The sequence below is a fragment of the Molossus molossus genome, unplaced genomic scaffold, assembly GCF_014108415.1.
Source record: "Molossus molossus isolate mMolMol1 unplaced genomic scaffold, mMolMol1.p scaffold_m16_p_6, whole genome shotgun sequence".
NCBI lineage: Eukaryota > Metazoa > Chordata > Mammalia > Chiroptera > Molossidae > Molossus > Molossus molossus.
In genome coordinates this window covers 76,437,913-76,465,899 of record NW_023425399.1, presented here as the reverse complement: position 1 = coordinate 76,465,899, position 27,987 = coordinate 76,437,913, and the positions used below count along the sequence as shown (strand labels likewise).

At 43.3% G+C, this 27,987-nt stretch overlaps 1 protein-coding gene across 3 annotated transcripts in view; it reads right to left on the bottom strand.

The window, feature by feature from the left end:
• The window catches only part of LAMA3 (laminin subunit alpha 3), a 249,933-nt gene that overhangs the window by 130,883 nt on the left and 91,063 nt on the right, over positions 1-27,987 (bottom strand). For all 3 annotated transcript variants that reach the window (XM_036245198.1, XM_036245200.1, XM_036245199.1), the window contains 9 exons: positions 27,583-27,717; positions 11,139-11,276; positions 7,932-7,978; positions 6,944-7,043; positions 6,182-6,234; positions 5,860-5,965; positions 5,098-5,197; positions 2,779-2,935; positions 2-134 (listed from right to left, as the gene is read on the bottom strand). In XM_036245198.1, coding sequence (XP_036101091.1) covers positions 2-134; positions 2,779-2,935; positions 5,098-5,197; positions 5,860-5,965; positions 6,182-6,234; positions 6,944-7,043; positions 7,932-7,978; positions 11,139-11,276; positions 27,583-27,717 — 969 coding nt within the window. The remainder of the gene's footprint in view (position 1; positions 135-2,778; positions 2,936-5,097; positions 5,198-5,859; positions 5,966-6,181; positions 6,235-6,943; positions 7,044-7,931; positions 7,979-11,138; positions 11,277-27,582; positions 27,718-27,987) is intronic.

Here is a 27,987-nt window from a genome sequence, read left to right as displayed (position 1 = left end):
CCTGTGTTAGCCCGGGATGGATAAATAGTCACATGGCCAGCTACTGCTTCAGTTCCAGGGTTAATATATCTCAAAATAACTCGAAACAAAGAGAGACTTGACGTCCCCACATTCAGCGTGACCCTTACTTCATTCTGAAAAATACCAAAGGCCATAAAGTATAGAAGAGACAACATGTTAAAAGAAATGCTAGCCAAACCGTGACTTCATTCAAGTTCCACTGCTGGGCTTGCAGTGTACACACACAAACACACAAATACACACACATTCAACAAGCACCAAGTAACTGACTCTATGGCAGATGGAAACAGGCAGGCCTAACAATAAACCAAAATCACTTACAATTAAAGGTACAGTGAAAACGTACTCCCTCGCCACTGAGATCCTCTTTTGACCTTTTTGTAATCAGGCAGACAGAGTAGAATATAGGTGGACTAGTTAGGAAAAGCCACAGTGACAGAGGCGAGCACCACTGGCTGGGAGAAATAAACAGGTGGAAGAGAAAGAAAGGAAAGTGTATTATTTACTATCCCCAACCCCATGGAGAGACCACTCCCGGGTCTACCTCACATACAAAAAATTCTAACTGGTCACAGAAATCAGTGGTGGCTAAGAAGAGGTTATAGACCTCAAACATGTTAGTGATGAAATCTGGATATAACTAAAATATGCTTACTAAGTCATATGAAATTTATCTCAGTCCCCATCGAAGAAGAATAGGGCTTTTTAGACTGGTGTATGTGACGTGGTCCTGTTGTCCAAACCCACCCTGGTGCTCACTCAATGGTCTGTCTGTGCTGCTGAGCCCATGATGTTAAGGAAAGAGTAGACTATTTTAAGTCTGAACCACAGACTACATGTTCACATCCAACTGTGGTCCAAGGAAAGTTCATGAAACTTGGAAATTTCCAAAGCAGTGGTTCTTTTGGTTTCTCCACAGCTCTTTTGGTTAAAACAAAGGGCACATTTATTGAAGGATACATCTGTGACATAAAAGACTGACTGGGCAGAATCCCTTGTTCTGGGAGCAGGGCTGCAGCTGACCCACACTGAGGAGCTCCAGCTGGGCCTCAGCATGACCGACTTCATCTTTTAATATTAGCTCCCAGGTGAAAAATAAAAATGCAAAAATATATTAGGAGCAGAGTCAAGTTAGTGGTGATTTGAGCAACACTACCAAGGTCCTCTGACTAAAAATACTTGCAGAGAATTCATCATTGGAAAGTCATTCCCTAGTGTTAAGCAGCTATTCTTGCAAACTCTAAACACCTTGGGAAGGTGTATATTGGGCTCTCAGTCATAAACATCCTGTTATGACTCAATGGAATCCACTGCTTTTTTCTGAATAATGAAGTAGGAACATGGAACTAAAGATACTGAATTGGCCCGGCCGGTGTGGCTCAGTGATTGAGCATTGACCCATGCACCAAGAGGTCACCGGTTTGATTCCCAGTCAGGGCACATGCCCAGGTTGTGGGCCTGATCCCCAGTGGGGGGCATGCAGGAGGTGGCCAGTCGATGTTCTCTCTCATTGATGTTTCTGTCCCTTCCTCTCTCTTTAAAGTCAATAAAGAAGAAAAAAAGAAATTAAAGAAACAAAATTGCTGTATCTGGGAAGGAGAAACAGTGAGGTGTCTTAAGGTCCTCGTGACTGTTTGGGAAAGGCAGCCTGGCTGGGGACTTTTGCTCCGGCAAGAGCAGAGTTAGAATCAGTGGGGGCTGATGGTCAAGTTTCTCTAAGGGCTAGATGAGGTAGAAATAGCTAGTTCTGGATGTGTGAAGGACATGCATCGGGTTGCCGTGGTCATCAGTTTGTCTCTTTTATTCTGGATTTCTCCACTGAGAAATAGCTGGAAGAGACCAGCCTCAAAGAGAAATTCTGAGAACAAAAATACTCAATGACTAAACAGAAAATTTTCATTTTAAATATTAATTTCTAAACGTAACATGTAAATTCCTTACATATTCCAATACAAAGCCCAGAAACATGGATACAACAGAGCAATGTGGGAGAGAAAAATTAAATAGCACTGACTAAAATTCCTCATTTATCTTAGTTTATATTTATATAGTAATTCAGAGTTTTAAAATGTAAAAAAAAAAAAAATCATTAGTCAAAAATTAGCAACACAAGCTTTATTGGAATTATTTAAGTCAACTTATTTTTATTTTTCACAAGTGGCTTAAAGAAAAAAATGTCTCTTGTGTTAAAATATAGCCTAATCTTGTTTGGGAAATTACCTATAAAATGTCTCCAGAGATAAGCACCATTTTTAATCCCCTCATTTTCTGATTTGGTGACCAAATTAAAGTAACAAGAAACTGTGATATTGATATATATGTTTATCAGTTAAAATCCAACCCTAGCCCTAGCCAGGTGGCTCAGTTGGTTACAGGGTTGTCCTGTACACCAAAAGGTTGTGGGTTCGATTCCCAGTCAGGGCACACACCCAGCTTGTGGGTTTGATCACCAGTCACGGCATGTTCAAGAGGCCACTGACTGATGTTTCTCTCTCACATTTATGTTTCTTTCTCTCTCCCTTCCACTCTCTCTAAAATCAATAAAATCATATCCTTGGGTGAGAATAAAACAAACAAACAAACAAATAAAATCCAACCCTACAGGGCCCCATTTATATTTTTTTTTTTTTTTCCAGGATAAAAATAATCTTGGAATCCATTTGGGGGACAACTCACCTATTGGGGGACTCACTGAGAGTGCTGTGTGTAAATATATGGGCTCCTCGGCCGTGAAGCTGTTCCCTGCTGGCTACCCACCTGCACAGAGCTCATCTGAGCGTATCCTCTCCAGCTAAACCCAGGAAACTCCAGGGGGTCAAATCCAAATCGAAGTTCTCTTCCATTAGGGGTAGTGCCATCTTCAATCTCATACTTCATATGATGCAAATCCGGGAAGTAGTAGTTGCTTTCAGGTCTTTTATAAACAAAAAGTAAACATGGATACCGCAAGTTAGATTCATTGATCATCTGAATATCCTTTAGCGCCAATAACTACTACTAAAAGAACTCCCACCAAACTGACAGAACAGCCAGATCAATACCATCCACCTACAAGGAGTAATGGCTAGTTCATGACCACTCTAAGACAAAAGCTGCAGCACCTGACAGAGTGCAAACTGAGAGAGGCCCACAGCGTTTTCTCTAAATGATTGCTTCCACTCACGTAAGCATTCACATAAAACACACCCAACACCTACTTGTTCTAACCAGTAAAATGAGAAAATCATTTAACACAACACATGGTGGTGACATCTTTTAAAACATTCTCAGTGGTGCCCGGCTGGTGTGGCTCGGTGGTTGAGCATCGGTCCATGCACCAAGAGGTCGCTGGTTCAATTCCCAGTCAGGGCACATGCCCGGGTTGTGGGCCAAATCCCCAGTGGGGGGCATGCAGGAGGCGGCCAATTGATGTTCTCTCTCATCGATGTTTCTATCTCTCTCTCCCCCTCCCTTCCTCTCTCTCTAAAATCAATAAAGAAAAAAAAAAGTTCTCAATGGGTGCTAACAACTTAGCAAAGTTAAATTAGGTTATTTACTCTAAATTCATTTATTCACTCATTCATCACTTATCAACTCATATTCACTCATTAGACAAATATTAATATCTATAGAACTGTTGCTAAGCACTCCAGATACAATAGTGAGCATGACAAAATATTTTATATGCTGTTTACAAATTAGATACATTTCTATTTATATATATTTTTATCATTACAGTGACTTTTCTATGCCTCATTTTCTCTTAAATTATATGCCTATAAGCAGATTCCTTTCAAGAGTCCAATAATGGCAATCACAGAGGAGGATCAAAAATATTACAGCACTTGTGTGACATTTTAAATTCAAACTACTTGGAGTTCTTCAAAAAGGCGCATTTTGACAATCCAGTCAAAACTAATAGCAGCTAGTAGATGTAAAGCCATAAAGATCATTTAGTGAAAGGAAATACAAGGGCATGCTCCTATATTGCAAGTGGAATTGGGAATGCTTACAATTTTTCTGGAGGATATTTACAAAGATCCTTAAAAATGTTCATGCCCCTTGACTCGGTAATCCCACTCCCAGGAATATATTCTAAAGAATGATTTTGTATATAATGTCAAAGAATTAACATAAAAGATGTTTATAATAGTAAAAACTTGGAAACAACATAAGTGTTGTTTTGTACAAAAATGTACAATTATGAAATAATTAAAGAAATTATGAAATATTATGTAACCATTCATAATGTAACCATTCCATAACTTACTGATCATGGAAATACTTATCATATCATGTGAACAAATTGATACAAATGATATGAAAAATATAATACTAATATAATATAATACTAATTTTTATTTATAAAGGCTATAAAATATACAAAAATATTAAAGGGGGTTCTCTCTGTGTGGGAATAAAGATTGTTTAAATAGTGAAGGTACTTGAGATTCAGCAGTTCTTGCATTTCACAGCATTTCCAGTGTACGATTAAAAGTCAGCATATTACACAGTTGTCTTTTCTTTCCTCCACCAGGATAAAATTATGGATGGATCATGGTTCCAAAAATAGATATCAATTGCTAAACACGCCAGGGCGAAGAGACAGTTTGCTGTCCCACTTGCTATAGTCGCTCTGGGATCTTTGCTTCTGCGGTTCATTTTAACCTGCTTCTGTGTGAGATGAGGGGCTTTTCCCACTCCTGAGGTTTTCTTATCCCCCACCCTGCCATGAGTAACACACCGGCCTCTCCAGGACCCCACTGCCGGGTCCAGGAGCCCGCCTGTGTGCCCAGTCCCTCCGTGCTCTGACTGTTACGTGGAGGGGCCGCTCTAGTCTCGCCCACCTGACCCGTTGTACCTGGGGGAACTTCCCAGTGAGGCTGCTCCATGCCCTGCAGAGTGGAACAGTTTTTATAAGCAACCTTGCCTCCTGTTTTCATTGGACTCACTGACAAGTGTCCAGATTACAACTGACAGTGCACCTTCCTCTACCTCTGTCCGTAGGCTCCTCTCCACACCCAGACTGTCAGCACAGACAGGACTCTGAGAGTCCTCCCCAACATCAGCGGGGGGAGCAACCGCCCCAAGACTCACCGCTGGCACGCCTGCCCCACGACGTGTTCTCGGCACTGGCATGCTCCGGAGGGCCCACTGCACATGGGGGTGACTGCTCCACCAATGTCACACCGACACCCTGAAAGTCAGGAAACAGCAGCGGTTACCCAGCCAAGCACCTCCACGCCGGACGCTTTCCCTGCCACTAGAAGTGGAAATCAGTAGGCCCAGGGTCATTGTGCCCTGCCTTCTTCCCCGTTTCTTATATCTGGCAGGTGTTTGAAATAGGTATGAACCTCCCAAACTGAGATGGCATGACCCTCAAGAGTCCACTAGCAAGTTGGAGATGACGTGTAGCCAGCTCCAACACGGTTGTCCAAGGTAAGGGGACAGTAGCCCAGGAACTAGAAATGATTCAGCAACATAGCACTGTACACAATGTGTGCGAACGAGCGTAGCTTTGTAGGACACCCGCTCCCATAGTTTTATTGTTTAAAACACTATAATCTCTAAAAACCTGGCGTGAGTGTTTTTGAGAATACAAAATATATCTTTAACATAAAACCTCGATGCTATTTCCAATGACTTTGCCCATCCCAATCATGTTTTTTATAATTAAACCCGCAGTGTGCTGTTTTTACTAGTTACAGCTGAAAGTTTGGCCGAATTCCCTGGATAGGATTTTTCAGTCCCGCGCCATGGGAAAGTGTGCGGGAAGACAGGAATTCAGAATAAAGGTACCCTGACAGTCTTTGTCCATCAGCGCTTCTGTTTTCCTCAGGACCCACCGGATGTATTTACCTTGACACCCAAAGTAATGGCTGTTTTCCAAAGCAAAATATCCATCTTCGCATGTGTCACAGGAATCGCCGCCAACGTGGGATTTGCAGTGACAGTCGCCGTCTCGCTGCAGAACAATCAGGTGACAAAATTGGATTAAGAATTCACTAAGCTGCAAGGTTTAAAACTGGCTCACTGTGTAATATGAAGCCGTGTAGTCAGGATCTAAAAGTATCCAAAAAGATGACCACACACAGTACGATCACAGACGCGCTAATACCCTCCCACAGAAAGTCCACAATCAATTGCTACTGGTATCATATGAAAAAGCGGCTCACGTTACCTGCCCACACTCTCTAATTCCGCTCACTGTTCCCGCCACATGGCACTGGCATTCTGTGAAGACAAGAGAAAGTCCTTGGACCAAGGTTGTGCAAAAGACCGTTCCCCAGCTCTGGGAACACACCAGACCAGCGACACCACCTGTGCCGTCAGTTCCTAGCGTGCTGAAGGGAAGTCAGTTCGCACTGTTGAAGCCTAAGACTGGACTGATTTCTGGAATCAGAACAGCCAGATCAATACCATCCACCTACAAGGAGTAATGGCTAGTTCACGACCACTCTAAGACGAAAGCTGCAGCACCCTGGGGTTTTTAAATGAGTCTAATGTCAAGGTCATTACTGATATGCTTACATGAAAATGTATTCTATTTAAGGATAGTCACTCCACTTAGCCACCTTTAGCTTGATGTTTTTGAGTCCTATCCTGGCTTCAATCTAAGCATAAAATGGAAACAAAATTCAATCAGAAAGAATGGATTACAAAAACAAGGCTGTAAAATCCATTTATCAAGTGGCCGCCTTCCCAAACAACACAATACCTATGGAAACAGGATATAAATCCCTTGCCGAGATTTTGAAAATGACAGAAGTTCTGCCAAAAGTGAGTGTGTGTGTGTGTGTGTGTGGGGGGGGGGACAGACATCAAAATTTCAGACAAAGTAAACTGACTAAATAAATGGCTCTTTTGTGGGTTTAGTCACTGAGACAGAGAAAATCACAAGGAAGCTACAATATAGTAAAGTATTATGCATAGAAAACTTTACCTGAACATCCACTGGGGTTTTCTTTGGCCAGATTCCAGTATAATGGTTTACAGGTGTTGCAGGTAGGGCTCTCAACATGAAGCTTACACTGGCAATATCCCTTTAAGAGAAAATCAAGCTGAGATTTGACATCTCAGAATTTAGACATGTTTCAAACATGTGTTCTGAAAGCTTGTCACAGAAATATATTGTGATCATGAAAAGTACATTAACTGTACTCAAGGGGAATAAAAATACTGGGATGATTTCAACAGTCTGCTTAATTTCTTTTGTTTTATTATTCATTTATTTGTTATACACATAACCCATACTTCTGGTTGAAACAATTGGAAAATACAGAAAAAAAATTAAAATCGTTGTGATTTATGACATTGTCATTGTTGATTCTATTAAAGCCTGGACTATAAATTTAAATGGAAAAATATCTGAACACTTAACATGTGAGAATCAGTAGAAAAATGTGTTCATCTGGAAGTTTTGTAACATGGAAGAGTCACGTCTTACTTAAATATCATCAAGACTCATAGGAAGGATGCAGAACCCTCCCCACTATCCCTCAGGGGCTAAGGAGACAGATAATTTCTAATGCACTTAGAAAACTAATCAAAATATTGTAGTATTGTCTTGGAGTAATATCAAATACATTACAATCACTTTGCACTCAGACAGCTTTATTTAATATGAAATTAGCCTTCGGTTTTCTTAATTTTAATTATGTATGTCAGGCTTATGCGCAGGCAATGCCCTCAGAGTAACCAACAACAGTTAAAATCTAGGACTCTAGAATTCAAAGTTTACATAAACCGATTCTTTTGGTTCTTTAAAAAAAAAAACAATATCACATATGCAGTTTGAAAATGAGCAATGATCTCTAAGCAATTTGGCCTCTTGCCTTATTTTAATTTACTTTTAATTTCAGGAAGCTCCCAATGTGTTGGTCTTTAAACAGAATAATAGAATTGCAAGCCTTTTATAATTCTCCACTTACCAAACCGGAGTCCAGGGTACCAGCCAGGTCACAGGAACTGTGGGAGCCTGCATGCAATTCAGAAGTGTGTTCAATTGTAGGTTTTAACGTTTATTTGTTTGTTCCTTTGTTTTTATGTTTTGAGTTTTAAAAGTTTTACTTGTTTTTAAAAATAATGCATCTACATTTATATTTTTTGATATATGGGAGGCAAGGATATTGCATGTAATTCAGAAAAAGCCACTCCAAATAACCTTTATCGTCTTAATTTCCAAATCACTCCCTTTGCCTCTGAACAACTCAAGTACCTGCCCACAACTAAAAGTTCATTTCTTCTTTTAAATTTTATTTTTCAACTACAGTTTGCATTCAATATTATTTTGTATTAGTTTCAGATATACGGCATAGTGGTTAGACAATCATATACTTTATCAAGTGTTCTCCCCACCCCAATATTTCCAGTACCCACCTGGCACCATACGTGACTATTTTGTAACTACAAATTTTTATTTCTTAATCCCTTCGCCTTTTCCACCCAGCTCCCAACCCCCATCCCTTCTGGCCACCATCGGTCTGTTCTCTGTATCTCTGAGTATGTTTCTGTGTTGTTTGCTTGTTTGTATTGTCCTTTAGATTCCGCATATAAATGAAATCATAGAGCATTTGTCTTTCTCTGACTGACTTAATTCACTTATCATAATACCCTCTAGGCCCATCCATGCTGTTGCAAATGGTGAGATTTTGTTATATTTTTATAGCTGAGTAACATTCCATTGTACATATGTGCCACAACTTCTTTATGCACTTGTCTATTGATGGGCACTTGGGTTGCTTCCATAGCTTGGCTATTGTAAATAACACTGTAACAGACATAGGGCACAAAGGACCCCAAATAGCCATAGCACTCATGATGAAGAAGAACAAAGCTGAAGGTATCATGCTACCTGATATCAAACAATACTACAAGGCTACAGTAATAAAAAACAACATGGTATTGGCATGAAAACAGACACATAGATCAATGAAACAGAATAAAGAGCCCAGAAATAAACCCATGACTACATGGTCAATTAATATTTGACAAAGGAAGCAAGAATATACAATGCGGTAAAGACAGTCTATTCAATAAATGGTGTTGGGAAAATAGGACAGATGTATGCAAAAAATAATAAAACTAAAACTAGACACCATCTTAGACAATATATAAGAGTAAACTCAAAATGAACTAAAGACTTAAAATGTAAGACTTAAAACCATAAAACTCCAAGATGAAAACATAGGCAATCTCTGAAATTTCTCTTAGCAATATTTTTTTCTGATATATCTCCTCAGGCAAGGGAAACAAAAGAAAAAATAAATAAACGGGACTGCATCAACCTAAAAGGTTTTTGTACAGCAAAGAAACCATCACCAAAATGAAAGACAGCCTACTGAATGAAGAAGATATTCACCAATAGATTCATCCGATAAGGGTTAATATCCAAAATTAACTGGGGGAAAAGAGATGCTAGAATTTTGAGCATTTTTAGGATTGTCCAGAAGAGGGCAATATTGTACCAAGAGACTTTTTTAATCGCTTGATTAAAATGTTCCAGAATTTGAGTACATTTTTCAGTTAACCAAGATCTAATTCTCTAAATATCACAATCCTCTTGTTCCCCCCCTTCAATACAAATATTTATAAAACTAGTTTGTTTTGCTGTCTTAGTCAATATAGTATGACAAGCCCAATATAACCTCTCTTTAATAAATTGCTATCTTATAGTCTCTCGGTCTTACTATTATACAGCGTTAAAAATGAAGAGAGGTTGGGTAAGCCTGCTCTGAACCTGGTTTATCCAATAATTTAAAATTTTGGTAAATCTATAATATGATTTTGTTTTCTTACAAGTTATACCTTAGATATTTCTGCCTTTATGTTCTCCTCTTGGTCTATTTCCGCTTCTTCCTTAATGATATTCACAATCTCTCTCTCTTTCTCCTCTTTTCTTTTCTCTTTTGATGTTCCCTCACCTTCCTCTTCAATAGTCAACACAATCTTCCCACTGTTTGTGGTTTCCCAGCTCTGGCTCCTCCCAGGCTGACCAATGTTGCCATCTGGCTCTGAAGCAGCTGTGTGGCTGCCCAGCCCCGCCGCCTGTGGCCACAGCAGTCCGCACAGCCTTCCCTTCCACTCCTGACCCCGTGGAGGCCAGCAGTCCCAGCTCCAGACAGCCTTGCGCTCTGGGGACCTTCAGGCTTCTCAAAGGCAAGCAGCACCCTCTGACTGCTGGCTACAATTTTTATCAGCAAAAAACCCTGGTCTCTGGAGGATTCTGGGGAGTCGGGTTCTGGGGAGTCCAGTTTGAGCTTAGCCCTGACTTCAGATAGCTCTGAATGCAAGGCTCCAGGAGCTGTCAGGAGACAGAAGCGGTCTAAGAAAGCCACGTTCTCCTGATGGGAAGACATTCAGCCTTCCACAAACACCTCTTTTCAATAGGGAAAGGGTCCTATGAAAGCCACAGTCAGGAGCTACTTGCCACGGGAGGCTGCACAACCTGGAACATAGTGAGATTCCGTGGGCATCTTACATCCGTGACCTTGGCCATGGAGCATGCAGATGCTCAATCTCTTATCAATCAGGGGATGATGTTTCCTCCTTGTCTCACTCTTTCCAAACCAAATAGACCCTGGTTCACCCCCAGGTATGAGGCCCCTGCTCCTCACACCTATGCTGATGTATGATGACACAGTTCCCCAGGAGGCCAGTAGTGGGGCAAGGAGGGAGGGACAGAACCCAGCGAAGGCCCTGCTCTGCCCGCCCATGGGGGGACCTGTTGGAGCACCCCTCAGGGGATTAAGAAGCAGCCGACATCAGTGCCGCAGCCCGGATCGAAAGAGAAGCTAGGCCACCTTGGGTCAGGGAAAAGGGACACAGGGCTTAGCTAAAAGGGGTCATCTTTATCACACAGAGAATTTACATGCAAATCAAGAAACAGAAATTTATAGCACATGAGTTTGTTTGTTTTTAATTTTAGGTATAAATCATTTTGGAGTCCTTAGAGAATGCATATCTGAAAATGCATATGCATTTTCAATGGACTCGAATTGGGGGGGAACCAGGCAGATTAGGTTCAAACGTAGATGTGACCAGTGATGGGTCTGTGGGGGGTTGCAGGCTGCTCTGTGAGGTTTGCTGCATATACTTCAGAGAGGAACCCACCCCCAACATTCTGATGTCTTCCTTACCTTGGCAATGGGGGAAATCATAGGCTCCTGAGAGACACCTGTCACAGCGCTGTCCTGTAATCCCCGGCCGGCAGTCACACTGTCCAGTCACTGGGTTGCAGGGCGTCTGGTAGGAGCCAAGGGCTGAACACTGGCAGGCTGGGCGAAAAGACCTCAGTCAGACTCAGGTGGTGGGGAATAGGACCCGGATAAGAGCACGGGGTGGGGGCCAGAAAGCCAAACGCAAGTTCCAGCTCCACCTCTTTTTAGACCCAGGACCAGAAACAATTTGGCCAAATGCCCAAAAGTCTCAGTTTCCTCCTCTGTAAGCGGAAATGATACCAGTGTCTACTTGATATGATTGTTGCCAGCATTAAATAAGATAATACTTCAGAGAGCTGGGGACAATGCCTATCTGATAGTGAGCACTCCATAAATGCTCACATTTTTTTAAATTTTGTTTTTGCTGTTGTTAACTTCACATTTGGGAAAATTGGCTGATCGTGAAGGAAGGTTTGGGAAATGCCTCTTGCATACACTAACTGGTGCTCGTCCAAGGACAGAGGGAACAACAGATTGGGGGGGGCACTCATTGGAGGGGACACATTCATCCCACACCCCACCAGGAATTAAGTGTAAACCATTCCAGTCCAGATTGGCCTCCAACTGTCCTCCTCTCCCCGCACCAACCTCTCTTCACACCTGATTTCTCAAGGTCTAATGTAGTTAAAAAACCATGGAAGAAGTTACACGGGCAGAACTGGGAATGGATGGGAAAAGCATCCCAGTTTCCTCTCTCCCACCTCCAGTCGGGAAATTAAGCATATACGGGTGGAGAGAACAGACCGGCCATTCCCCTCCCTGTTCCCTTTCCCACCGGGTCAGGTTCCTGCCCGTCTGCGTAGCGAATCTCCAAAGGGCTGCAGTGACTCAGCGTCGCTCCCGTTCCAACTGCTAGGACCCTGCCTCTGCAGAGAGGCAGCAGTGGACATGGCCCACTGATTTCCTGAGCTGGAGGGTTCCCCACCTTATGCACAGGAAGGAACTGGAGAGATTGTCTCGTTGAATGCCACTGTTACCTAATGAAGTTCAGAAGTGACATTTCCAAGGTCACATGTTAGTCTGCAGCACAGGGCTTCAGTCTCTGGGTCAGACACATCTGGATTCGAGTACTAGCTCTGCCCCTTAGCTGTGCAGTCATGGGCAAGTAGCTCGGCGTCTGTAAGCCTCAGTGTCCTCTTCTGTAAACTGGAGCTGGTGATAGTACCCATCTGATGGGGTCGTCAGAGAATCACCAGTGACCAGGCATGAAAAGCACTGAGCACAATGCTTGGCATAAAGAAAGTGCTCACTTGCATAAAGTAAGTGTTCACTCTCCCTAACATGATTATTGTGATCACCCAAGTGCCCAGTGCTGGAGAAGGGGCTCTGGGCATGATCCCATGCTGCATTAATGAGAATTAATGGATTCGTATTCCTGACTTCCAAATTTATATTCCATGCATGCGGTAAAAAAAATACACAACTTTGTTGCAAAGTTTCCAAGATTCTACACTTGTTGAGGCCTTGAAAGAAAAGATTCGTGAGGTAAAGTGTCAATTCCGGTGATTTATTTGCAAGTGTCTTCAGGGTCTGTACAGCTCCACATCACTAAGCCTTGGGGCGCAGAGGTCCTATAGGGATGCAACCATGACATTTTCACTCTCTGGCAGGGCTTGGCCCAGACCCATTGTGGTGAGTTCCTCTGATAGTGCTTTTTCATGGTAATGGTGACATTCTAAAATAAACTGGAATTCTAAAATAAACTCTCCCTGATGGAAGGGAATTTAGCCAGTTTTCTCACTTAAAAATTACCTGGGACTTCCATGGGCTATGGAACTTGTGTGGAGAGGCACAGTTGGGTCATGGCAGGCCCAGAGAATTTACCACCATGCCACCCTATTTCATATTCATCCATTCAGCAGACTTTGGGTAAATGCCTACTGTATTCCTCAGCACCACAATGAGGTGTTGGGGTGGAGGTAAATATGAAAAACATACATTCCCCGACCTCAGGGAGCTAAAAATCCAGAAGAGGGGCTAGAGGACTATTGAAATAGTATGAAGCAACCCCACCTCAAGAAACTATGAGAGAGATGAAGAAATGTGCCCAGTGCCACTCAGCCAGGTCTTGGCAGACAGCAGCACAAGGACTCAGATCTCCTGCTGCCATCTGGGTCTGTGTTCTTCATGGCTCATGTTCCCCCCACACACACCTGCAGAGATCAAGTCTTGACCAAGGGGCAGATCACTGAGGAAATGTTCCTGGGCTCAGTGATGGTTAGTTTTTTGTGTCAAATTGGCTAGCCATGGGGCTCAGAGGTTGGGTCAACACCAGTCTAGATGTTGTTGTGAAGGTGTTTTGTTGTGTTCTGTTTTTTTAGATGTGATTAACATTTAAACCAGTTGACCTTAAGTAAAGCAAATTACCCTCCACCAGGTGGGTGGGCCTCATCCAATCAAGTGAAGGCATTCTGCCTCCAAAGTGCCTTGGGACTCAAGTGGCAGCATCAGCTCTTCCCTGGATCTCCAGCTGGCTGGCCTGCCCTGCAGATTTTGGACTTGCCAGTCCCCACAATCATGTGAGCTAATTCCTTAAAATAACTCTGTATGTACACACACACACACACACACACACTGACACACTCACACTGTTGGTTCTGCTTTTGAGAAGCCTGACTAATACAGGCTCCCTCTGCCCTAAAGGAAGGGGAATGCAGAGACACGCACTCATGCAGGCAGAGCCTGGCCGTAGGAACTGGAGCACAGTGCCGGCAGCTCTGGCCAGAATAGCGAGGGTGACCTCTGCACTGACCCCTGGGGCCCCAGGAGATGTCCAGCGAGCCTCAGGAGACGCAGTTACACTCCGGAGATGAAAACAAAGAGCCAGCCTACATGCAGGTATGTTGTTTTAAATTGTGAATTGCTCGACCTGGCATCACCCTCCTCACTTCGATCCTGCTGTCAGTGAAAGCTGCCAAACCCCAAACCCAAAGCCCAACATTGGCAGCCCGTTCTCGCTCTTGGAAATACTATAAGGCTTCACAAATATTTTAATTCTGCTCTTTGTTTTGGTCCAGGTCCTTCAGAGTTTCTGGAGTATTTTACTTCTCATCTACTCATTGTTTCTGCTTGAAGACATTTTTACTCCCAAAGAGTATTTAAAAATAATGATCAAAAGGTCCAAGGAACACAGCGTGTCTGCTGTGTTTCCCAGTGTCCTCCGGCATCAAGCACAGTCCCGGTCCCTAGTATATGCCAAACAGATACTTTTTAAGTGAAAGCAACTATTGAAATATAGATTCTTGATATGTTCTTTCATTGAATCTTGCAATGCTGCTAGGAGACAGGTATTGCTATAAGTAACACCACCCTCTTCTCCACCCATAAATAAGTAAATTACAAAGTAAACAGAGCTCCTGGCTGCTTCAGGGATGCTCTTATTGCCCATGATTTTGGAGTGTGTCCTTCTGTTGGAAAAGCAGGCAGGCACCTTCTTCCATTGAAGCCGCAAAGCCAACAGTCAGTTCCATGATACTTACCACCACCCACTCTCTGGCAAACTGGGCTTAGGGTAGATTCAATCTACAGAAAATCCTAAGGCTTCTTCCAACCAACCACCTCAATATTCTTCTAGACAAAAGCTGTGTTACAAAGTGAAGGGCCAGATCAAGCCATAATTGCATAGAATTTGGCTTCAGACCCTCCCCCCGTGCCCAGCTCTCTGGGTCCTATTTACCTCCGTGGAAAGGCTGAGAGGCTCTCCCAGGAGCGTCCCCAGCCAGAGCCCTTCCCTACAGCTCTATTTGCCACCCGCTGGCGCTTTTGGCCTCTTCTCTTGACGGTTTGTATGATTCATGAGAATATGCTGACAGATAGAAGGAAGTTAATCTTGGGCTGGCAACATAGTTATAGGAGTTTTCTAAGAAAAGACCTGTCACCACAACCCAAAAACCACAGCAACCTCTAACGGGGACAGTGCTGGGCCCTGGGTCAGGTCAATGTGGTTGAGGTTTGGGGACAGCTGCACTCTGCCCACCTTCTGTTCCTCGTCATGGGAGGACCAATTGTCCCTAAATCTCCACCCTCTGAGCCTCTGTTCTAGCAAATTTCATCAGGAAAGGTGGGGATGGGGGGGGGGAAGAGAAATAAGAAAGAGGAGAGGAAGACAGGAATGAGGGGTGAGAAGAGGGAAAAGAAAGGGAGACATGGGGGGAGAAAAAGGGAAGAGTTAACACTCTGAATGACCACGTTAACCTAGAGTCACCATTGTCTTCTGTGGTTGACTCCAAAGAGCTGAACCAGACATCAACATAATTATAAATTATAAATACACACAGACAATTCTCCAACATGACCTCATATTAATTTACACTTACAAGAAAGTACAGAGCACTTGAGTGAGTGAAAATTAAAATGAGAAGAATATGGCATTGTACTAAGACAAGTCTGGAATGAATTAAGTTAATGCAAAACATGAATGCAGGACTGCAATTGGCAAGAACAACTTAGAAGGGTTTAAAAATTCCTTCCCAGAAGATTTTAAAATCTTTAAAGCAATACAGAGTAAAGCCATAAGAACACTTTTTGGCTAGAATATATTGAACTATCTGAGGTAGTAGTTGGGGTCACGTTGATCTGATTCTAAAATTTGATAGGCCAAGCAATCGACTTCATCTAAAAAAAAGATAAAAATTAAAATATTGGATCAGACCTTGATGCTAGACCAAGTTCAGATTTCAGTGAGTCTGCCCTTCAGCCACTAGTCTCAAAGCTGCCCTCCAAGGAAAAAAATGGAAAAGATCACAGAAATGCCCTGGCCATGTGGCTCAGCTGGTTGGAGCATCGGATCATTCTGTCAGGTGTGTTCTGGAAGCAGCCGATAGATGTTTCTCTCTCTCTCTCCCTCTCCCTTCCTCTCTCTCTAAAAGTTGATTATAAAAACATATCCTCTGGTGGGTTAAAAAAAAAAAATCACAAAACCCGTTAGAAAAGGGTGAGAGCAAGAGAAGACCATCACAAACAGAATGTTGAGCACCCCAAACTTTTCCGGGAACAACACACTGTGGTTGTCCTCTGACCACACCAGGAATAAGGCAACAGTGTGTTTCCTGTAAAACTTGGAAAATAGCTCTGAGGTGGCAGCGGGCTTCTCCGAGGCTGGAGGTGCCTAGTGATGTCCCTAAGACAGGACTTACGCCCTGGCTGGGTGGCTCAGTTGGTGGGAGCATCACTCCATACACCGAAAGGTTGCAGGTTTGATTCCCAGTCAGGGCACGTATCTAAGTTGTGGGTTCGATCCCCGGTCAGATTGCATATAGGAAGCAATTGATGGAAGTTTCTCACATCAATATTTCTCTCTCTCTCTCTCAAATCAGTAAACATATCCTCGGGTAAGGATTAAAAACAAAAAAGACAGGACTTGAGGTGAACTGCTTCCCGCTCGAACTGCAAAGCCTGAACAATGCTTTCTCGCTCCCTTATCCACCTTTCGGTGGAGCTTGGAACAGGTGGAAAACAACAGGGGGAGCACCCATGTACCTGCCCTCGCTCTGCCTCACTCAGTGAGCCCTTCCTTCTGCTGGAAGGGAATCCGGCAGAGGCGGACCCCACACCGTCACCCAAGGAGCCAGAGAGTGTGGGCTGCCCGTCCTCTGTCAGCCCGGTCTCCTCTGGTGCTTCCAAGTCCACCTTCGGGCCACTGAGGTCAGATGGCTTTTGGAGATCGTTGGAAGCAGAGATCCAAACCAAGTCCACCAAAAATATAAATGAGATGATCAAGTCTTACTTTTTAAATCCTGACTCCAATCACTGAATAGTGGGGATACTGTGTAATCTTCATGCACGGTAACCGATTAAAGAGTTCCTCATTACAGGTGTTATCGTCTTAGGAATGCCAATGCTAGTTCAACCTCAGGGATTTCCTCATCTCTCACAGGACTGGGCCCGCTGGGGAACCACATTCTTTCAGGTTGCTGAGGATTTTACTGCACACAGTTTTGCCACCCCTTTTGGTTATGGCACCCCGATTTTGCCATAGGGGAACCACTCCCCCACACACTCCAACCACACTTCAGACAGTGTTGATTCCACTCCCAAGTCTGTGAATGTGGGGACACTCAGGCTGGGCCGCCAGAGCACTGGATTCAAGGGCCCTGGAGAAATGCATGGTCTTGTTCTCTAGATTTGAACCTGAAGAATGAATTAGTCTGGTCGAGCAGCCATACCAAAATACTACAGACTGGGTGGCTTCAACAACAGGTGTTTGTTTTCTCACAGCTGGAGAGGTTCAGAAGTCCAAGGCAAGGGACTGGCCCATTCAGTTCCTGGTGAGAACTCTTCTGCTTGCTTTTTTCTGTGTCCTCACGTGAGAGAGAGAGAGAGGGGGGTGGGGGGACAGAAGGGAGGGAGAAGGATCAGGAAAGCTACTTACGAGGATAATTGTAAGGCACTAATCCTATCAGATCACTGTTCATTTAACTTTACTTTCTTCCTTACTCCAAATGCACTCATGCTGGGGATTAAGGTTTCAAAGTGTGACTCGGGAGGCCCAGTTCCTTCCACAGCAACATATGTCTAAGAACTGTTGGCTACAGTCTAACCACGGAAGCCTAAGAATGAAGCCAGTGTAGAAGATAGCAGAGTTAAAATGGAGAGAAACAGAGTGGCCACCCTCTTTTGAGCCTCTGGATCAATCTGTCCCTGAAACCAAATATGCCTGGACTGCTTCATTACCTCCGATAAGTTATTTTTACCCTAAACCAGTTTAGGTTAAATTTTCTGTCACATGAAACTCGAGAGTTCTTTTTTACAAAGTACTCTTACTAAATGGCACTGTTACTAAAATGTACTATGTACCTTCTTCCTTCTGAAGCCAGTAGTTAGATTTAATTTAACCATTTCCCTATGATCCAGAGCCATCATTATAGTGCTCATTTACTTATTCGTTTTTAATATATATTTTATTGACTTTCAGAGAGAGAGGGGAAAGGAGAGGGAGAGAGAAAAAGAAACATCTGTGCGGAACATCCATTCGGAATATCCATCAGCTGCCCGCTACAACCCCCCACCAGGGATTGAGCCCGAAACCTGGGCATGTGCCCTGACGGGGAATCAAACCAGTAACCTTCTGGTGTACAGGACAGCGCCCAACCAACCGAACCACACTGGCCAGGGCTCATTGACCTAGTCTAATAGTGATTCCCTCAGTACCCTCTGGAGTTGGGTGGTATTATTTGCCCTTCATTAAATGGTCTCATACTGACTGCTGCACTTCTTAAGTTTCTTGTCTGCTTCCCCCCCCCCCCCCCCCTTAGTGTCTTGCCTTAGCGACTTCTTCTCCCTTCTCATTTTACGTTTCCAATTCTCCACGGTTTTGGCTTGGAAAACAAATAACCAAATTGAGTACAATTATTACTTCTTAAAGGGAACAGAGTGAGAGAGGGCCTATGGGATTCTTTTAGGAGTAAAATGCATAACTTTGAGGGCACATCTTTTGGGTGTGCTTTTTGACTTTACAGGGGCAGTCGGGGTTGGGGATCTTACTGCTTGTTCTCACTTTTGCTCCGGATACAGGAGCCAGACACCACATTCCAGCTAGGTGGGAGCATATCTGCAATCCAAAGGATCATAGCATCCGTTTACAAACAGTGAAAACCTGGTCAGAGCTGGATGTTTATTATAGAAATCTGTGTTTAGCCCTGGTCAGTTTTGCTCAGTGGTTAGAGCATCAGCCCGCGGACCAGAGTCCGGGGTTCGGTTCCCACTAAGGGCACATATCTCGGTTTCAGTTCATCCCTGGCCCAGGTTGGGGTTGTGTGGGTGGCAGCCAGTCGATGTGTCTCTCTCACATCGATGTTTCTCTCTCTCTCTTCCTCCCTGTCTGTCTCCCGCTCTATCTGAAGACAAATGCAAAAATGTCCTCAGGTGAGTATAAAAAAAAAAAAAAAAGACAAACTAGCTGTATTAAAATTTTATTTAAAAAAAGAAATCTGTGTTTAAATAGGCAGAGCATTAAAAATGATCACAGTTCCTAGAAACAAATCAGAATCATGGTCTCCGTTTACTAAAGTTTAAGGAAACCATGGTGAATTAAGCCACATGGAGATGCCATTGAGTGTTATATGACTAGTGTACTGAACAAACCCCTGCTGTAAACTAAATCCCTGGCTCTTTCCGACCTCATTCAGTGTGGGTGACCGTCCTGCATGCTGATGAAAACGCTAGTAAATTCTAGGGCTTTTCAGCACACTTTTAGGTAAGAGAGTAATCATTCCATCAAAACCCAGTATAAGGCCAAATCACCCCTCCTCCAGCTTGGACCTGATTCAAGACAAAAGCCCACAGTGGGAAGAGGTGGTGGTGGTGAGGGGTTGGGCATTCTTTTCACACTGTTGACTTCAACTTCACATCTGTTCCAGAGTGAGGAGGGGGGCAGGGGACTGGAAGAAGAGAGAAGGGAATGGATTATTCTTCTTGGACCAGCCCTGAAGACATCTGAAGCGAACTCTTCTTCCAAGGGTGATGTCTAGGGCCTCTTGGTGACTCCGTGCTGGGTGCTGGGCACCTCTCTCCTGCCATTCCCCTGCCCCCAGTTATAGGTGCTTCTCTATTCCTGTCGCTTGTGACTCTCCTCAGTTCACACTTTCTCAGCCCCTGGCTAATATATTAACCACGTCTTTTATTTTCTGTATTCTGATGCTTTGATATCTTGGGGCCTTGCTGACTCGAGAGACGGCCCCTCCCACGGTCACCCAATTCCTGGAGTGCCCAGAGAGTGCACTTTTCAAATGCAAACCAACCAAATCAGAGCCCATACCCCAACCAGATCCTTCTTCTATTGGCTCTCACACTTGGGGCCACTGTCCCACTGCCCCTGATCGCCCAGAGCCAAGCGCCAAACAACTAGGGACAACTCCTAAGCCCCAGAGCCCGCTAAAATTATTCGACTAGCCAGACCTAAGCCTGCTCACCCCACTTCATCCATTCCTTCCTGCAGAAACCAGGCTTATTGAGAGCCCAGCCAGTGTCACTCAGTGGACTGAGCATTGTCCCATGGACTGAGAGGTCCCAGTTCAATTCCCAGTCAGGGCATAAGCCCAGGTTGTGGGCTTGATCTCCAGTAGGAGGCGTGCAGGAGGCAGCTGATCAGTGTTTTTCTCTCACATCAATGTTTCTAGCTCTCTCTCCCTTCCTCTCTCTCTAAAAAATCAATTAAAAAAAATATTTAAACAGGTTTATTGAGATATAATTCTTTTATTATACAACTCATTCATTTAAAATGTCAAGTCCAGCCCTGGCCGGTTTGGCTCAGCGGTTAGAGCATCGGCCTGCGGTCCGGAGGGACCCGGGTCCGGTTCCCGCTAAGGGCATGTACCTCGGTTGCAGTTTGTCCCTGGCCCTGGTTGGCTGTGCGGGTGGCGACCACTCGATGTGTCCCTTTCACATCGATGTTTCTCTCTCTCTCTCTTCCTCTCTTTCCCTCCCGCTCTATCTGAACAAAAAATGGAAAAATGTCCTCGGGTGAGGATGATAAAAAATAAAATAAAATAAAATGTCAAGTCCAATGGTTTTTTACATATATTCACAGGGTTGTACAACCATCAGCACAATCTACTTTTAAAAACATTTTGGCCCTGGCCAGTTTGGCTCAGCAGTTGGACCGTCAGCCCGTGGACCAGAGAGTCCTGGGTTTGGTTCCCACTAAGGACATGTAACTTGGTGCAGTTTGTCCCCGGCCCCATGGGGTTGTGTGGGTGGTGGCCAGTAGATGTGTCTCTCTCACATCAATATTTCTCTCTCTCTTCCTCCCACTCTCCTTCATGCTCTATCTGAAGATAAATGCAAAAATGTCCTTGGGTGAGGATAAAAAAAAACACATTTTGTCCCCTCTAAAGAAATCCCATACTCACTAGCAGTCAATGCCCATGGCCCTTTCTCTGCCACCCCCACCCCCATTCCAGTCCTAAGCAACCCTATCTACTCCATGAATTTGCCTAATTTTGACATTTCATATCATTGGGACCATACCATAAATGGTCTTTGTGACTGGTTTATTTCACTTAGCATAACGTTTTCAAGGTTCATCCATGTTGTAGTACATGTCGATACTTCATTGTTTTTTCCAAATAATATCCCATAGTATGGATATACCATATTTTATTTATCCATTCATCAATTAATGAACATTTGGATTTTTTTCCTGTTTGGCTATTTTCACTAATGCTGCTATGGATGTTGGTATACTGTGTGAATGTATGTTTTCATTTCTCTTGGACATATACCTAGCAGTGGATTTGCTTGGTCTTATGGTTGCTCTAATGTTTAACTCTGAGAAACAGCAAAACTGTTTCCAAAACAGCCGTTTCATTGTACCTTCCCACTAGCAATGTATGAGGGTTCAGATTTCTCCACATTGCTGCCAACACTTGTTATTGTCTGATTTTAGTCTATGATATTTCATTGTGGTTTCAATTTGTATTTACCTAATAATTGGTGATGTTGAGCATCTTTTCATGTGCTTACTGGTCATTTGCATATCTTCTTTTGAGAAATCTGTATCAAATTCTTTGTCTATCTTCATTAGGTTATTTGTCTTTCAATTATTATAAGATTATCTTTATATTTTATTGATACTAGTTTTTAATCAGATACATGATTTGCAAATATTATCAGTCTTTGAGTTGTCTTTTCACTTTCTTGATAGGGTTCTTTGAAGCACAAAACTGTTTAATTCTGATGAAGTCCAATATCTACTTTTGTTTTTGTTGATTATGTTTTTGGTGTCCAATCTAAAAAGCTAATGCCTAAACTAATGTCACAAAGATTTATATCTGTTTCCTTCTAGAATTTTTATAGTTTTAGATGTTATATTTAGGTTTCTGATCCATTGGGATTCATATTTGTATATGGTATGAGGTATAATTCATTCACATTTAATGTTATATTGATACAGCTGAATTTTCCCTCTGCCATTTTGCATTTTGTTTTCTATGTGTCTCATGTCTTTTTGTTTTTCTAGTCCTCCTTTATTGTCTTCTTTTGAATTAAATGGATATTTTTTTAGTGTAGCATTTTACTTCCTTTAACAACTTTTTAATTATTTTTGAGTTATTGTCTCAGTGGTTGTTTTAGTGCTTACAAAATACATCTTATCAGAATCTACTTCAGATTTACATGAACTTAGTTCCAATGACACAGAAAACTTACTCCTCAATGTAGCTCCATTCCCTCTCCCTGTTTTGTTTTGTTTTTTAATCCTCACCCAAGGATATTTTTTCATTTATCTTCAGATGGAGTGGGAGGGGGAGAGAGAGAAACATCAATATGAGAGAGACACATGAATTGGTTGCCTCTCACACGACCCCAACCAGGGCCAGGGGCCAAACTGCAACCAAGGTACTTGCCCTTGACCAGAACCCGCAACTCTTGGTCCAGCTAACCATTGAGCCAAACTGGCCAGGCCCCTCTCCCTGTTTTTATGTTATTACTGTTGTACATATTATGTTTATATATGTTAAAACCCAACAAAATATGTATGTGTGTGTGTGTGTATATATATATATGTACATGTATATGTGTATATATGTGTGTGTGTGTGTGTTTATAGATCATCTATGTCTTCTAAAGATAGAAGAAAAGAAAGCAAGCATATATGTATAGAGTATTTTAATAAACTTGATTGTTTATCCTTTCTGGTTCTCTTTATTTCTTCCTGTGGATTTGGTGTCATTTCCTTATTCTAACACAGCTTTGAGCTTTGCTTACCCATCTATCATTGTGAAATATATTATTAGATTTCTCTATATTATAGGCCCAACAATGTATATGTGTATTCTTGTGCAATTTCTTTTCAAATAAATCATGACAAGAAAGAATAAAAATATACAATTACACTGTCTTGTAATACCTACTTTCATGGACTGAACTGTGTTCCCCCCAATTCATATGTTGAAATCCTAACCTCCAATGAGACTATATGTTGGTATAGAACCTTTAAGAAGGTATTTAAGATTAAATGAGGTCATAAGGGTGGGTCACTAATCCTATAGGACTGTAATCCTTATAAGAAGAAGAAGCAACACCAAAGATCTCTCCCCACAACCATCACAAAGAGGAAAGGCCATGTGAGGATACAGGGAGAAGGCCGCTGTCTGCAAGTCAGGGAGAGAGTACTCACCAGAAATAAAATTTTCTGGCACCTTGATCTTGGACTTCTACCCTCTAGAACTGAGAAAATAAATGCCTATTGTTTAAGCCACCTAGTCTATACCATCTTGTTATGCATCCGAAGCAGGCTAATACACCTACATAATTACCACGGCCAATAGTAACCCATGGCTAATGGGTTATTTTTGCATATGTATTCCAATTACTGTCTGGTGTCACTTATTTTCAGCCTGAAAAAGCTCTATTAGTATTTCTTATAAAGCAGGTAGGGATGCTAGCATCAACTTCTCTCAGTTTTGTTAATCTGGGATTGTCTTTATTTTGCTTTAATTTTGAAAAAGAATTTTGATATATGTAAAATTATTGGTTGACTTTCGGGTCATAGAATATGTGATCCACTACCTTTTAACCTCCATTGTTTCAGATAAGAAGTCTAACTGGGGTTCCTTTGCAGGCAATAAGTCATTTTTCTTTTACTGATTTAAAGATTTTATCTTTGTCTTTCAGTATTTAAACCATGATATGTCTATATCTCTTTTTATTTATCCTTCTTGAAGTTCACTGAATTCTTAGGTGTATAAATTGTTTTTATTGGATTTGGGGAGTTTTGTGCCATTATTTCTTTGACAATTTTTTCTGGCACTGTCTCTCTTTCCTCTCCTTCTGGTACTCCCATTACACATATTTTGGTGGACTTAATGGTGTTCCTTATTTCTCTGAGGATTTGTTCATGTATTGTCATTCTTTTCCTCTCTTTTATAGACTGAATAATCTCTGTTGACCTATTACTGAGTTTGCTGATTCTTCTGCCTGCTCAAATCTACTTTTAAATCCCTCCAGTGAATTTTTCATTACAATTATACTTTTCAAATCCAGAATTTCCATTCGATTGTTTAATATTTTCTCTCTCTTCACTGACAATCTCCATTTGATGAGACATTGTCATCATACCTTCCTTTAATTCATTAAGCATGATTTCCTTTAGTTCTTGGCACATATTTATAGAACTATTTTAGTCTACTAAGTCCACCATCTGAGCCCATTCAAAATCTGTTTATATTGCCTGCTTTTTTCCTGTGTATAGGTCACACTTCCCTGTTTCTTTGCATACTCACAATTATTTTTTAAAACTGGACATTTTAAATAATATATTATAGCAACTCTGGATACTAAGCCACCACCAGGATTGTTACTATTGTTTGCTTGGTTGTTTGTTTATTTGTTTAGTGACTTGACTGAACTAATTCTGCATAGTCTATTTCCTCTTCAACGTTCAGGATTCTCATGTTCCTATTCAGATTTTCCCCCATTGTTTTTATCTCTTGGCCTGGCCACCTTGGGGTCACCTGGGTCAGTACAAGCAATTTAGTGGTTGAAGGTTATACTTAAACACCCTTTCCCATTGCATATGTTCGTGGCTTGAAGGCCACTCTCATGGTTTGGGGAGTTTACATTTTTCCCCTTATGTAGCCATGGGCTACTAGTTTGGATTTTCCCTCTGTGATCACTTCGGAGAGGGCACAGCCTTGGGCATCATACAGTTCTAGATGGCCAGGGATGACTATGATATTATTTTTAATCCTGACACCCTAGGAGTTGCCTTGTGTCAGAGCAGCTTGTTCCGTCAGTGTTTGGTTAGGTTATGCTTAAACCTCTTGTGGCCAATGAGGCTTCCACTCTGTGTTGATGGGTTTGTAGGCAGCTTCGGAGACGTTTCTGAGTCTTCCCCGTGTCCTTCTCTAATTACGCCCGAGTAGGTGTAGCCTTCTAACCTTCCCAACCTCCAGAATTACCTGTGATGTCAGGAAGGCTCTTCTTGGCTACCTTTACCTGATTCTATTGCACTCCTGGCTGCTCTGCTGTTCTGCTTCTATCGGAGCTATCAGTCTCCTTTTAAGTGTTATGCATCCAGATCTGCACCATTTTTCACAACACCTTTAGGTACGAAGTTCTCTCCTCTGTTAAAGTAGTCCCCTCAGAAAAAGCTTCAGAACTCCTTATCATTATGACCTACCTTTCTTCCTGGATGTGCAGAACTACTGTGCGGCCAGAGTTGATATGAGGACCCACTTTTACTGGAGCAACACCCCTGCTGTACAAGTAGGCACTGGGGGTGAGAGTGGTGGGCCCTTGTCTCAGCTTGCCTCCCCTCACTTGGAACCACCACCCTATAAGCCAGCTGGGGAGGAGTGATAAGGGCCCCAGTATTCTCAGCTTGGAATGCCTGGCAGAGTCTCCATCATACAAGGGCAATGACAAATGCCAGCAGCCTGCCCCTCCTCAGCTGAAACTGTAGCCCCAGATTGGAAGTTTGAAAGAGAGCGAACCCCCATCTTCTTGGCTATATATGCCCAGAGTAGAGCTTCTATAAAACAGCGCTGGGGATAGGGTTGTAGAGCTCAAATGTCAGAAACAATATTTATACAAGGATGAAGTTCTCACACCAGACCACAGAGCCAAGTTAGCATACAATTGTTAGCAAACAATCTGAACAAAAGTATCACCTGTCCAATGTTTCCATGGGAAATGCATTGGACATTTCAAATGGCTGAAGTCAAGGAAGAGAAAGAAAAAATACCTGCTCCCTGTCCTTACCCTTCCACCTGCTAGGTGAGCAAATCTCTGTACAGAAACTACTGAGAGCTTCTGTGGCCTCAGAGGCAAAGGCTGAGAAGTAGAGGCAGAGGATAGAGGTCTGTGGATGGGCGTGCCAGGGGACCAGGAGGAAAAAGAGGGAGCTTGGGATATGTCATGAAGGCATCTATACAAACAGAGAGATCAGCTGGCACTGGGGCAACAGGCTCTTAAAATGATGCAGAGGGCATGCCCTGGCTAGTGTGGCTCAGTTGGTGGAGCGTCAGTTATCACATGCACCAGGAGGTTGCCGGTTTGATTCCCGTCAGGGCACATGCCAGGGCTGAGGGCTCAATCCCCAGCAGGGGTGACGTGCAGGAGGCAGCACATCAATGTTTCTCACATCAGTGTTTCTCTCTCTCCCTCTCCCTTCCTCTCTCTCTAAAATCAATAAAAATATATATATATATTTTAAAATGATGCAGAGGGTAATATGGGACAGAAGGAGGGTTAAGGAATAATAGCTACCATACAAGAGAGTGCTTCTAGAACATCCATGCGTCAGTGGGCACGTAACCTGCACAGCACATTGCAGGGTGGGCACTATTTGGAAACTGAGGAACAGAGGGATTAAGTAAATTGCCCACGGTGAGAGCCAGTGAAACCTTGCTCTTGGGCACCTTGCCCTCCAGCTCTGGGGAGGGTTTTTCCTGCTCCTGTCCCATACACACAGGTCCTTATTGTGGCTGACCTTGTGGATGAGATTTCTCAAAAGCAATGCTAACCTCCTCCTGTGTTCCGAGGCTGGGAAACCAGAAACGACACTTTCCAGAGTCTCCTGGAGGTGGGTTCTGGATGTCTGATGCCAATTGGGTTTTGCAAATAAGAAGTAATTAAGATTGGAAAGGGAGGAAAACAAGGTGGGAGCTGCCTCCCTGCGGCTTGTTGAGTTTCTGCAGCTGTGCCCTGTCTGGCTTCCTGGGCGCTAAGAGATGGGTTAGCACCTAATCACTTACGGCAAGTCCCTGTCTGTGTACAACACTGCAGAAGTGTTAAGTTCTAGCCCTGACTGACAATCTTCTCTTCTTCCTCCTTCCTTTCCCTACACTGACCACTGGGGGATGAACAGCGCCAGGCAATGGGGAGAAGGACTTGCGCAAACCCATTCATGCATTTGCTCATTCACCCACCATTTACAGCACACCTATTATGCCCTAGGGATTGGGCCAGACGCCTCCTACTCCCACGGTCCATCCTCTTCCGTGACTCTTACCAGGACGGGATGCTAGGACACACCACGGTGGGGAGGGAGGAGGTTGAGGATTTGTGCATGCTGTTCCCTTGCCCTGGAATGCCCCACCTCCTCCCCGTATCTGCCTGGCAGGTTCCTAAACCCTGCTCACATCACACCTCCTCCCCAGAGCCAGGATGCGCACGCGCAGGCAGCTGACTCCAAAGCCATGTGCCTGACCATCAGCGAGGAGGAAGGGTAGGGTTGGAAAGACGGAAGAAGGTGACATGGTCCAGGGAGGAGGACAGTCCCATGTGATGCACGTTTATAAGTCAAGGGCTTATTTATTAAACCGCAGGCCACACAGCTCTGCCAGAAAACAGCCTCTGCCTTTCCTGAGGAGGAGACTCACCTCGGGGGACCGGCGATCGCTGTGCTGTGCTGCCCACTTACCTTGGCAAATAGGAAATGAGTAGAAGCCCGAGCGACAGGCGTCACACCGAGGGCCCCCCACCCCAGGGCGGCACAGGCATCTTCCGCGGGCATCACATATTTCGGGGAGAACTCCTTCCAAGTTACAGTCACACCCTGTGGAGGAGAGGACACTTCAGAGGGGTCTCCCTTGTCCATCCCTTTGTCACTTTCTCTCTTCCTCCAGGTCTCCGTCATGAAAACACACACTATGCGTTATCCGCGGCTTATAGACATTCTTAACCCCAAACACTCATCCTCAAGGGAAATGAAACAAATAGTCAGGAAAAGTCAGAGATGCCACTCAGCAACATCCAGGGAGGGCATACTTTGCAAAACATCTTTCAGATAATCTTTTAATCACTACTCCTGCGAAACACATTTTTT